This window comes from Pseudophryne corroboree, chromosome 6 (assembly GCF_028390025.1).
Source record: "Pseudophryne corroboree isolate aPseCor3 chromosome 6, aPseCor3.hap2, whole genome shotgun sequence".
In the NCBI taxonomy this organism is placed as follows: domain Eukaryota; kingdom Metazoa; phylum Chordata; class Amphibia; order Anura; family Myobatrachidae; genus Pseudophryne; species Pseudophryne corroboree.
In genome coordinates this window covers 468,171,447-468,185,431 of record NC_086449.1, presented here as the reverse complement: position 1 = coordinate 468,185,431, position 13,985 = coordinate 468,171,447, and the positions used below count along the sequence as shown (strand labels likewise).

At 47.8% G+C, this 13,985-nt stretch overlaps 1 protein-coding gene across 7 annotated transcripts in view; it reads right to left on the bottom strand.

The window, feature by feature from the left end:
- The window catches only part of FAM3C (FAM3 metabolism regulating signaling molecule C), a 167,290-nt gene that overhangs the window by 30,921 nt on the left and 122,384 nt on the right, over window positions 1-13,985 (bottom strand). For all 7 annotated transcript variants that reach the window (XM_063927202.1, XM_063927201.1, XM_063927205.1 and 4 more), the window contains one exon: window positions 1,824-1,856. In XM_063927202.1, coding sequence (XP_063783272.1) covers window positions 1,824-1,856 — 33 coding nt within the window. The remainder of the gene's footprint in view (window positions 1-1,823; window positions 1,857-13,985) is intronic.

The following is a 13,985-nucleotide window of genomic DNA, read 5'->3' as shown; positions in this document are numbered from 1 at the left end:
GGAAAGGAGGCCAAAACCTGTCGGATTTAGCCTTATTTCCGACAGAAGCACATGGATGGGTGGCTTCGACCTATTTCTTTCGGAAGCTGCCATCTTTCCAACAAAATGGCAGCCCTGTGCTGCAGGTCTCCTCACAAAATTACAAGTGAAATAGTTTGCTCCACCTGTAGACCTTAAAATCTGTCAATGAGTAGTTAATGTCAACAGTAACTAGGACAACATGGTCATTAGGTCAACACGGAAAAAGGTCGACATGAGTTTGTTTGTTTTTTCTGGGTGTTGTTTTCTTCGTAAAGTGACTGGGAACCCCAATTAGTGCACCGCATCACTTTGCTCGCCATGCTTTGGGCAAGGTGGTTACTATTCCCAATCGTAGTCCAAGTGGATTGTAAAGTAAGAAAGTTCAAAAAATTATTATTAATTTTTTTTTTTTTAAACATCATGTCGACCTTTTCATGTGTCGACTTTTGCCATGGCGACCTAGTGACCATGTCAACATAATGCACGTCAACCAATAGTGGTCGACCTAATGAGTGTTGACCTGAAGACTGAATCCAGTTAATACACCTGTGCACTTGCTGGGCTACCTGCAAAACATGCAGTGTGTGTGTGGTCCTGAGGACAGTTTGAGAACCTACGGCTTCGAGATTTGGAGGCTAGAAGAAAGTTTTGTAGTGTGACAGAGAGCATTCCACAGAGTGGGCACATAAACTAAAGCTACTTCAGAACCGCACAGTTACAGCATGTAAGAAAGCCATGTGTTGTTAGGGTTGGGTACATTTTTCCTAAGGGCTGTGTGTAATGCACATGCTCTACTAAACCATGACAAGAAGTTGAGTAGAACAGGCAAGCTCAGGCACTAGAATTCCAAGATTGTTTATGAAGCTTGTTAACGTACAGAACTGACTAGATCCTGCATCTAATGCAGTATTTCTGTTATATGCTAACCCCTGCACACAAAGAAAACATTTAAGTGCCATTTTTAATATATGCTTGAGTCCAACTTAGACCATATGACCAGATCACATGCTTGAGAACAAAGACAATCATCCAACACAGAGGACAGTATCCAATTAGCTGCGGTAATTTACCTCCCTGGAGCTATGTAATTAGCCAAGATGCCGGCACTTACAAGGTGTTTTGCTTTGATTCAGGCAGGCAAAACCAAATCCACAGTAAGCATGCATTTATTTCCCCTATTGCGAAAACATATGATTTGCAAAAAAGTCACAGACCTATGTGTTTTTGCCCGAATATGACCATTTTTAAAATGGAAAATGCCAATTGAATAGCCCAAAGGAGACGGGAAGAAAAAAAAAAAAAAAAAGTGGAACACCCCTCTCCCCTTTTTCGCACTCCAAGAATTTTCAGGACTGATTGGATACTGCAGTATGTTTGTTATATAGTCAGTCTTCACATCAGCATCAGTAAAAGGGAAGAACAGGAATCTCAGTGACAGACTTTCTTTTAGAACAGTGGATAAAGAAAGCTTCAAGGTCACCTGGTTTGTAAAGACTGGAAAATGCAGGTTCCACAGATGCATAAAGTCAAGTTGTGCAAAGCAGACCCCTCCTCCACATCAACAACAAAAAACTGCAAATGGTTTGCATAAATTACTGGGGAATGGAGACAGAACCACTATTTGATATCTATTTCTATTGTAATCACATGAGATTTCTGTTGTCATTGTGAGAGTGCACCTCTCATTAGATTACAGAAGATACCAGATGGTAGTCTGGTGCCAAATCTTTTTTTTTTTTCTTTTTTTTACTAAACACAGTATCTAGACCTCTAAAAACAGAAGTCTAGCTAGATTTACTTACTAGGATGTGCCACACTGTCCAGTGATGATCTAGCTAAAGCACAAACACAAAAAAATGTCTATTAGAAGAAGTACATAAGAAATAAGAATTTGCATTTCCAACAGCATAACATAAGTGTATAGCACTGCAAAAATGGTATACAAGAAAATCTATGGAGTCAGATAAACTGTGCCACTTCCCCCTCCCTCCACAAAAAGACAAACACCCAAATCCTGTTTACATGGCAAAACAGGAGGAAACACAAATGTATTACGAGCAGAACAACTTTTTCTCCTTCACTTCAGTTTGCAGTTGCTGTTTTACCACTGGCAAAAAGGGGGGCTTGAAGCCTGAAGTAAGGGTCCTGGATATTTAATGCCCCTATCAAATCTGTCCAGTCCAGGTCACTGAACATGAGTTTCAAACTGTCACAGCGGCTTGAAACCCGCTCACCCCATAGGCGGGACTCAGGTTATTTTGCCTGTGCTTCTCTGCCGATGCTTGGAGATGAGCCGGCTCTCCATAGGGTGTTAATGGAACCCATGTCATCCGTTCACACGGTTATTTTTTGGGGACCCTTTCACTGAACTGGGTTAACTTGGCAATAAGCCAGGTTATTGAAGTGGTATGAAAAGGAGATTTATGTAAGACTTACCATTGTTAAATCTCTTTCTGCGAGGTACACTGGATTCCACAGGGAACAACATCAGGGTGTAGAGTTGGATCTTGATCCAAGGGAACCAACAGGCTAAAGCTTTGACTGTTCCCAGGATACACTGCACCGCCTCCTCTATAGCCCCGCCTCCAGGCACTGGAGCTCAGTTTTGTTAACCAGTCCAATGCAGTAGCAGGTAAGAGAGATGGTAGATGTTAGTCACATAGACCCACATTCTCACGACAGGAGGAGAAGGTACCAGCGGCCATACAGACCCAAAGAAGCTAAGTGCGTCAGGGTGGGCGCCCTGTGGAATCCAGTGTACCTCGCAGAAAGAGATTTAACAATGGTAAGTCTTACCATAAATCTCCTTTTCTGCAGCAGGGTACACTGGTATTCCACAGGGAATAACATCGGGGATGTCCTAAAGCAGTTCCTCATGGGAGGGGACGCACTGTAGCGGGCACAAGAACCCAGCATCCAAAGGAAGCATCCGGGGAGGCGGAAGTATCAAAGGCATAGAACCTGATGAACGTGTTCACTGAGGACCACGTAGCCGCCTTGCACAATTGTTCTACGTATGTGCCAGGGCAGGCCGCCCAAGAAGGTCCAACCGACAGAGTAGAACAGGCCTTTATAGCAGCATGAGCTGGAAGCCTGTGCATAAGCTTGTTCAATCACCATTCTAATCCATCTGGCCAAGGTCTGCTTATTCACAGGCCAGCCACGTTTGTGAAAACCATAGAAAGTACAAAAAAGGGAATCTGACCTCCTGACAGAGGCAGTCCTTTCCACATATATACAGAGAGCCCGTACCACATCCAAAAGAACGTTCTTTGGAGGACAAACCAGAATAGATGAAGGCCGGAACCACAATCTCCTGATTAAGGAGAGAAGATGATACCACCTTAGGCAAATAACCTGGGCGAGTTCTAAGAACTTCCCAGTCACTGTGAAAAATCAGAAAGGGTGGACAAAAGGACAAAGCGTACAAGTCTGAGAACCTCCTAGCAGACAGAAAAACGACCTTAAGCGTAAGGCATTTAAAGGTCCACAGACTCAAGAGGTTCAAACAGAGACTCTTAAAAGGCATTCAGAACAACAGACAGATCCCATGGAGCCACAGGAGGGACATACGGAGGCTGAATCCGTAAAACACCCTGAGTGAAAGTATGAACGTTGGGAAGAGACGCAATTTTCCTCTCAAACCATACCGACAAGGCAGAAATATGAACCTTGTGGGAGGCTAAACAATGGCCCAAGTCCAGGCCTTGTTGTAGAAAAGCCAAAAGTCTGGAAGTGCTGAAAGTATACGCATCATAGTTCTTAATGGCACACCAGGTGAAGTAAGTATTCCAGACCCTGTATCCTAAATCCAAGCCAAAGCCGGTTTACGCCGCTTTCAACATAGTTTGAATGACCGCCTCAGAGAAACCTCTGGCTCTCAAGAGTGATGCTTCAAGAACCACGCCGTCCGCCTTCCCAGGTCCGGGTAGACACAAGGGTCCTGAACGAGGAGGTCTGGGCGTTGAGGAAGTAGAAGAGGACGCTCTATCGAGAGACACTGCAGGTTGGAGAACCAATGCCGTCTGGGCCACGCTGGGGCACTGACAAGTAGTATTCCTTCTTCTTGCTTGAACTTCCGTATTACCCTGGGCAGGAGTAACACTGGAGGGAACACATACGAAAGTTCCATGGAATTGCCAGTGCGTTCACGAATGCTGCTAGAGGATCCCTTATCCTTGATCCGAAGACCGGAACTTGGTGATTGTGTCGAGACGCCATCAGGTCTACATCTGGTAGGCCCCACTTGTCCACTAGGAGTTGAAAGACTTCCGGATCAAGACTCCACTCTCCGGCGTGCACGTCCTGACGACTGATGAAGTCCGCTTCCCAGTTGAGGACCCCCAGAATAAACACTGCCGATAATGCTGGCAGATGGTGTTCCACCCATTGAAGGATTTTTGACACTTCCATCATTGCCATGCGGCTTCGAGTGCCGCCTTGATGATTTATGTATGCCACCATGGTGGCATTGTCTGATTGTACTTGAACAGGCCTGTTCTGTACAAGAGGCAGAGCCAGTGTCAATGCACTGAACGCTGCCCACAATTCCAGAATGTTTATCGGGAGAAATTCCTCCCTGGTCTACAGGAGAGAGAGAGAGAGAGAGATGGATGCTCCAACACCGCGCCCCAACCTTGCAGACTGGCGTCCATTGTCAGGAGGACCCAGTTGGAGATCCAGAAGGGATGGCCTGTGCTCAACTGTTGGTCCTGTAGCCACCAGCTCAGTGACAGATGAACCTCCGGAGTAAAGGAGATCATTTGAGACCTGATCCGGTGACACAAGTCGTTCCACTTGGAAAGGATTAACCGCTGTAGAGGGCGGGAATTAAATTGAGCGCACTCTACCATGTCAAACGCCAACACCATGAGGCCTATTACTTGCATCACCAAGTGTATTGACACTCTCTGGCGATGGAGGAAGTATCTGATCCTGTCCTGACGTTTCAGGACCTTCTCTGGAGACAAGAACAATCTCTGGTTGTGTGTGTCCAACAATGCCCCCAGGTGCACCATGCTTTGAGCAGGGACCAGCTAGGACTTCTTCCATTTGATGAACCACCCGTGGGCTTGTAGGAATTGGACAGTCAGTTCCAGATGACTGAGGAGTACCTCTGGGGAGTTCACCAGGATGAGCAAGTCATCCAGATACGGCATGATCCTGACACCCCGACGGCGAAGAGCAGTCATGACTGCCATGACCTTGGTGAAGATCCAAGGAGCTGTAGTCAGTCTGAAAAGCAAAGCCTGGAATTGATAATGTAGGTTGCCAAGAGCAAACCACAGATACTGCTGATGCGACATGGCAATAGGTATGTTCAGGTAAGCATCTTGTATGTCCGGGGATACCATATAGTCCTTGGGCTCCATAGCCAGTACAATAGACTTTCCATACAGTATTTGGATACCCTCCTCACAAATTTGTTCAAAGATTTAAGGTTGAGTATAGGCCGGGAGAACCCATTTGGTTTCGGGACTAGAAACAGGGTTGAATAGTAGCCCCGGCCTCTTTGAGACAGATGTACCGGTACAATCACTCCAGTATCCAGGAGAGATTGTACAACCAAGTGTAAAGTCTGTGCTTTCAGCAGATCCGAAGGAAGACAGTCGAGCAGTACTGGTGAGGGGGGAGTCTCTTGAAAGAGACCACGTACCCGTGAGAGACGACTTCCCGCACCCAGGCGTCTGAAGTGGTCTTTAACCAAGCCTGGGCGAACTGCAGAAGTCGGCCTCCCACCCTTGGGTCCCCCAGGGGGAGGCCCGCCCCATCATGCTGCAGGCTTGTCCTGTTTGGAAGCAGGGGGACGGGCGGCCCAAGATTGCTTAGACTTGGGCTTGGTGGTTTTGGAAGTACGAGATTGTCTCCCTATTCGCCTGACCCTTTGCTTTAACTGGAGGTCGAAAGGAACGAAAAGTGGCTAGCCTTCGGAGCAGAAGGATTAGTACTTGGGAGAAATGCAGTCTTGGCTGTTGCCAAGTCAGTCACGATCTTGTTCAGATCCTCCCCAAACAGTATGTCCCCCTTAAAAGGGAGCACCTCCAAGGTCTTTTTGGAGTCCAGGTCCACTTTCCAGGACCGTAACCACAAAATCCAGCGAGCCAGTATGGACGTAGTAGATGCTTTGGCCGCCATTACACCTGCATCAGAGGTCGCCTCCTGAATATAGTGAGGCTGTGGTAATATACGACAGATATTGTCTGGCAGTGTCAGAAAAATTCAGAGGTAGCTCATCCTCATTTGCCTGAGCCCATGCTTCAATAGCTTTTGCAGCCTAAAAGGCTGCCATAGTGCGTCTATGTACAGCACCAGTAAGTGTGTACTTAGACTTCAGGCATCCCTCCACACGCTTATACGTCGGTTCCTTCAGTGAAGTGACAGTGGTGACAAGCAGAGTAGAAGTCACCACTAGATGGGCGACATGAGAGTCCACCGGCGGAGGAGTTTCCCACCTGTTACTCAGCTCCGCAGGGATAGGATAGCGAGCCAACATCCTTTTAGACAGGGAAAATTTCTTTCCTGGAGATGACCAGGGGGTAAATTTACTAAGATGGGAGTTCTATTTAAGATTGGATGTTGCCCATAGCAACCAATCAGATTCTACTTCTCATTTATCTAGCACCTTCTAGATGACCGTACCTTGAATCTGATTGGTTGCTATGGGCAACATCCCATCTTAAATAGAACTCCCAACTTAGAAAATTTACCCCCAGGACTCCTGACGTATGTCAATTAAGAGGTCAGAATTAGGTAAAACTACTTTAGCAACCTTCTGACGTTTAAACTTATCAGGTTTCTTAGACGTAGCAGGAGGTTCAATATCGTCATCAATCTGAAGAATCAGCTTGAAAGCCTCCACTAGTTCAGACACATCAACTTGAGTTGTAGATTCCTCATCAGAAACAACTGTATCAGTATCTGACGGATCAGTATAATCCCCAGAATCATCCGAAATATTAGTTGATTGTGAGGAAGAAATGGCCCGCTTAGATGACCCTTTGGTCCCAGCAGAGAGAGAGAGAGACAGGTTTTTGTTTTATTGCTGATTTAATTGCTGTAACTGGGTTGACAGAGTATCCGCCCATGGCAGATCAACTACAGGGACAATATCTGGCTGCAATGGCACAGGAAGTCCCACAGGGGGCGTAAGTCGTGTTACAAGCGTAGTCAGCATATTTGAAAATGTGGCCCAAGGTGGATCCTGATTTGCTACAGGTGCTACGGGCTGACTGGAAGGTGCAGAGAACCCAGTACCTGATCCCTCAGCTGAAATCTTTTACTCAGGGAAATCCGTGGCACTAGCACTGCATGATGCAGGAGCGTCTGGAGAGTTCCCGCCCTGTGTGGCAGACATTATTGGGAATGTAGCCTTAGGGCGTAACAGTACAATATAGCCAGACAAACAAAATACCTGACAAACCCCCCCTGTGTTATGTGACCGCAAATGCAGAGCACAAACAGAGGATTTAAATCGGTATGAGGTGACTGAAACACACAGTGAAAAATACAAAACTGTATATCCCGTGGAATACTATATGGTATATGAGACCCAGACGCACTTAGCCCCCCAGAGTACAGAATATAGTGAAAGCAATATGTGTGATACACAGAATAAAAACCACACAGCAGCTATAGGCACACACAGTCACAGGTACAATGCAGAAATTATGACATATAAACAAAAAAACTGCAGTGGACTAGTAATACTTAGAGATGAGCGGGTTCGGATTTAACGCCAGAATTAACGCCAGTTCGGTTTTATCCGGATTTTTTCTATTGGCTATCCAAAACACGTGACATCCGTGAGCCAATAAGATGCCGTTTTGAGAACCGAGTAAAACCGAACCCGCTCATCTCTAGTAATACTACATATAGATATGTATGTATACAGATAAAACAATGCACAGTAACCACTGGATGTATATCACAGAATACTTGTACTAAATATTCATATAGAAGTGCACTTGTTCCTCTGTTTGCACTTGTTCTTAACCAACCAGCTGTCTAAACGATATGTAGAATACTTAAGTGTCCTGTAAATGCACAGCGCTGATGTGACCGGTGGCTTTACAGAGGAGACAGTGCCCAGCAGTGCCAGGATCAGCGCAGCTCTGTGAAATGGCACCCAAACGCTGACAGGGAGCGCGAGAGAGAGAGAGAGAGAGAGAGAGAGAGAGAGAGAGAGAGAGAGAGAGAGTGATGCTGCTCCAGGGGGGAGACGACAACTGCTGTAGATGGCGCCAGGAGCTGGGGGAGGGGCTACAGGTCAGCACCTTATCCCCTCTGCTGGACTTCACCACCGGGTACTACGGAGCCTATCATAAACGGATTTCAGTAAATACGACCTGTGCTCCCTGCCCTGGTGGATATAGTGGGGTCCCTGCATGGTCACAGTGTCCACGCCAGCGGAGCGGCCCGTCTCCTGGGACCGTGACCAGATCGCGATTTCAGTGGGTCCCACCTGGGGGACCCTCTTACCTCCTCCCTGTAGTGCGGCCACGCGATCCAGGAGAGCAGCAGCGGTGATGTGTGGCCGATGACCGGAGCACCTCCGCTGCAAGTACCCGGCAACCAGGGCGCGGGAGTATGCAGCGCCGCTGGGGGAGGTGATGGAACTGCAGTACAGACTGTCAGCATGACATACACGTGCCTGTGCTGCGGCCCTTGAAGTCTTCTTTCTTCTTAAAAAGCTCTTATTAGGGCTGCCTAGCGCAGCGCCACCAGTTATTGGCCTGCACTGCAGGCACAAACTTACAAACTGAGCTCCAGTGCCTGGAGGCGGGGCCATAGAGGAGGTGGTGCAGTGCATCCTGGTAACAGTCAGTCAAAGCTTTAGCCCAGGCATTCCCAACCACGGTCCTCAAGGCACACTAACAGTGCAGGTTTTAGTGATATCCAGACTCCAGCACAGGTGACTTGATTAGTAGCTCAGTTATTTTGATTTAACCATTTGTGCTGCAGCCTGGATATCACTAAAACCTGCACTGTTGGTGTGCCTTGAGGACCGTGGTTGGGAATGCCTGCTTTAGCCTGTTGGTGCCTCGGATCAAGATCCAACTCTACACCCCAATGTTATTCCCTGTGGAATACCAGTGTACCCCGCTGCAGAAAGGGTTATTATTCTGTCTGTAACCAGGATACTTGACAAGTCCCTACCTGTAACAAAGAGATTAGTGAGGAAGTGCAGAGCTATAGAGTAGGTCTGAATTAAAAGACAACTGTGACCCTCAGCTTGCACCAGTGAGCAATAAACAAATCCAATTCCATGAAGTACCTTTATTTCACCAATCTATTCCTCTTACACTGTTGGAGGAAATAATAAGAATTTACTTACCGATAATTCTATTTCTCATAGTCCGTAGTGGATGCTGGGGACTCCGAAAGGACCATGGGGAACAGTGGCTCCGCAGGAGACTGGGCACAAAAGTAAAAAGCTTTAGGACTACCTGGTGTGCACTGGCTCCTCCCCCTATGACCCTCCTCCAAGCCTCAGTTAGGATACTGTGCTCGGACGAGCGTACACAATAAGGAAGGATTTTGAATCCCGGGTAAGACTCATACCAGCCACACCAATCACACCGTACAACTTGTGATCTGAACCCAGTTAACAGCATGATAACAGAAGGAGCCTCCGAAAAGATGGCTCACAATAACAATAACCCGATTTTTGTAACAATAACTATGTACAAGTAATGCAGACAATCCGCACTTGGGATGGGCGCCCAGCATCCACTACGGACTATGAGAAATAGAATTATCGGTAAGTAAATTCTTATTTTCTCTAACGTCCTAGTGGATGCTGGGGACTCCGAAAGGACCATGGGGATTATACCAAAGCTCCCAAACGGGCGGGAGAGTGCGGATGACTCTGCAGCACCGAATGAGAGAACTCCAGGTCCTCCTCAGCCAGGGTATCAAATTTGTAGAATTTAGCAAACGTGTTTGCCCCTGACCAAGTAGCTGCTCGGCAAAGTTGTAAAGCCGAGACCCCTCGGGCAGCCGCCCAAGATGAGCCCACTTTCCGTGTGGAATGGGCTTTTACAGATTTTGGCTGTGGCAGGCCTGCCACAGAATGTGCAAGCTGAATTGTACTACAAATCCAACGAGCAATCGTCTGCTTAGAAGCAGGAGCACCCAGCTTGTTGGGTGCATACAGGATAAACAGCGAATCAGATTTTCTGACTCCAGCCGTCCTGGAAACATATATTTTTAGGGCCCTGACTACGTCCAGCAACTTGGAATCCTCCAAGTCCCTAGTAGCCGCAGGCACCACAATAGGCTGGTTTAAGTGAAAAGCTGAAAACACCTTAGGGAGAAATTGAGGACAAGTCCTCAATTCTGCCCTGTCCGTATGAAAAATTAGGTAAGGGCTTTTATAGGATAAAGCCGCCAATTCTGAGACACGCCTGGCTGAAGCCAGGGCTAACAGCATTACCACTTTCCATGTGAGATATTTTAAGTCCACAGTGGTGAGTGGTTCAAACCAATGTGATTTTAGGAATCCCAAAACTACATTGAGATCCCAAGGTGCCACTGGAGGCACAAAAGGAGGCTGTATATGCAGTACTCCCTTGACAAACGTCTGAACTTCGGGAACAGAAGCTAGTTCTTTTTGGAAGAATATTGACAGGGCCGAAATTTGAACCTTAATGGACCCTAATTTGAGGCCCATAGACAGTCCTGTTTGCAGGAAATGCAGGAAACGACCCAGTTGAAATTCCTCTGTAGGGGCCTTCCTGGCCTCGCACCACGCAACATATTTACGCCAAATACGGTGATAATGTTGTACGGTTACATCCTTCCTGGCTTTGATCAGGGTAGGGATGGCTTCATCCGGAATGCCTTTTTCCTTCAGGATCCGGCGTTCAACCGCCATGCCGTCAAACGCAGCCGCGGTAAGTCTTGGAACAGACATGGTCCCTGCTGGAGCAGGTCCTTTCTTAGAGGTAGAGGCCACGGGTCTTCCGTGAGCATCTCTTGAATTTCCGGGTACCAAGTCCTTCTTGGCCAATCCGGAGCCACGAGTATAGTCTTTACTCCTCTCCTTCTTATGATTCTCAGTACTTTTGGTATGAGAGGAAGAGGAGGGAACACATACACTGACTGGTACACCCACGGTGTTACCAGAGCGTCCACAGCTATTGCCTGAGGGTCCCTTGACCTGGCGCAATATCTGTCCAGTTTTTTGTTGAGGCGGGACGCCATCATGTCCACCTTTGGTTTTTCCCAACGGTTCACAATCATGTGGAAGACTTCTGGATGAAGTCCCCACTCCCCCGGGTGAAGATCGTGTCTGCTGAGGAAGTCTGCTTCCCAGTTGTCCACTCCCGGAATGAACACTGCTGACAGTGCTATCACATGATTCTCCGCCCAGCGAAGAATCCTTGCCACTTCCATCATTGCCCTCCTGCTTCTTGTGCCGCCCTGTCTGTTTACGTGGGCGACTGCCGTGATGTTGTCCGACTGGATCAACACCGGCTGACCCTGAAGCAGAGGTCTTGCCTGACTTAGGGCATTGTAAATGGCCCTTAGTTCCAGGATATTTATGTGAAGTGACGTTTCCATGCTTGACCACAAGCCCTGGAAATTTCTTCCCTGTGTGACTGCTCCCCAGCCTCTCAGGCTGGCATCCGTGGTCACCAGGACCCAATCCTGAATGCCGAATCTGCGGCCCTCTAGGAGATGAGCACTCTGTAACCACCACAGGAGAGACACCCTTGTCCTTGGAGACAGGGTTATCCGCTGATGCATTTGAAGATGCGATCCGGACCATTTGTCCAGCAGATCCCACTGAAAAGTTCTTGCGTGGAATCTGCCGAATGGAATCGCTTCGTAAGAAGCCACCATCTTTCCCAGGACCCTTGTGCATTGATGTACTGACACTTGGCCTGGTCTTAGGAGGTTCCTGACTAGGTCGGATAACTCCTTGGCCTTCTCCTCCGGGAGAAACACCTTTTTCTGTACTGTGTCCAGAATCATCCCTAGGAACAGCAGACGTGTCGTCGGAATCAGCTGCGATTTTGGAATATTTAGAATCCATCCGTGTTGTCGTAGTACTACTTGAGATAGTGCTACTCCGACCTCTAACTGTTCTCTGGACCTTGCCCTTATCAGGAGATCGTCCAAGTAAGGGATAATTAAGACGCCTTTTCTTCGAAGAAGAATCATCATTTCGGCCATTACCTTGGTAAAGACCCGGGGTGCCGTGAACAATCCAAACGGCAGCGTCTGAAACTGATAGCGACAGTTCTGTACCATAAACCTGAGGTACCCTTGGTGAGAAGGGCAAATTGGGACATGGAGGTAAGCATCCTTGATGTCCAGAGACACCATATAGTCCCCTTCTTCCAGGTTCGCTATCACTGCTCTGAGTGACTCCATCTTGAACTTGAACCTTTTTATGTAAGTGTTCAAGGATTTCAGATTTAAAATTGGTCTCACCGAGCCGTCCGGCTTCGGTACCACAAACAGCGTGGAATAATACCCCTTTCCCTGTTGTAGGAGGGGTACCTTGATTATCACCTGCTGGGAATACAGCTTGTGAATGGCTTCCAATACCGCCTCCCTGTCGGGGGGAGACGTTGGTAAAGCAGACTTCAGGAACCGGCGAGGGGGAGACGTCTCGAATTCCAATTTGTACCCCTGAGATACTACCTGCAGGATCCAGGGGTCCACTTGCGAGTGAGCCCACTGCACGCTGAAATTCTTGAGACGGGCCCCCACCGTGCCTGAGTCCGCTTGTAAGGCCCCAGCGTCATGCTGAGGACTTGGCAGAAGCGGGGGAGGGCTTCTGTTCGTGGGAAGAGGCTGTCTGCTGCAGTCTTTTTCCCCTTCCTCTGCCCCGGGGCAGATATGAGTGGCCTTTTGCCCGCTTGCCCTTATGGGGACGAAAGGACTGAGCCTGAAAAGACGGTATCTTTTTCTGCTGCGAGGTGACTTGGGGTAAAAAGGTGGATTTTCCAGCCGTTGCCGTGGCCACCAGGTCCGATAGACCGACCCCAAATAACTCCTCCCCTTTATACGGCAATACTTCCATATGCCGTTTGGAATCCGCATCCCCTGACCACTGTCGCGTCCATAATCCTCTTCTGGCAGAAATGGACATCGCACTTACTCTCGATGCCAGAGTGCAAATATCCCTCTGTGCATCTCGCATATATAGAAATGCATCCTTTAAATGCTCTATAGTCAATAATATATTGTCCCTGTCCAGGGTATCAATATTTTCAGTCAGGGAATCCGACCAAGCCACCCCAGCACTGCACATCCAGGCTGAGGGGATTGCTGGTCGCAGTATAATACCAGTATGTGTGTATATACTTTTAAGGATATTTTCCAGCTTCCTATCAGCTGGTTCCTTGAGGGCGGCCGTATCAGGGGACGGTAACGCCACTTGTTTTGATAAGCGTGTGAGCGCCTTATCTACGCTAGGGGGTGTTTCCCAACGCGCCCTAACCTCTGGCGGGAAAGGGTATAATGCCAATAACTTTTTAGAAATTAGCAGTTTTTTTATCGGGGGAAACCCACGCTTCATCACACACCTCATTTAATTCATCTGATTCGGGAAAAACTACGGGTAGTTTTTTCACACCCCACATAATACCCCTTTTTTGTGGTACTTGTAGTATCAGAAATGTTCAAAACCTCCTTCATTGCCGTGATCATGTAACGTGTGGCCCTACTGGAAAATACGTTTGTTTCCTCACCGTCGACACTGGAGTCAGTGTCCGTGTCTGGGTCTGTGTTGACCACCTGAGGTAACGGGCGCTTTAGAGCCCCTGACGGTGTTTGAGACGCCTGTACAGGTATTAACTGATTTGCCGGCTGTCTCATGTCGTCAACAGTCTTTTGTAAAGTGCTGACACTATCACGTAATTCTTTCCATAAGACCATCCAGTCAGGTGCCGACTCCCTAGGGGGTGACATCACTAACAGAGGCAATTGCTCCGCCTCCACACCATTTT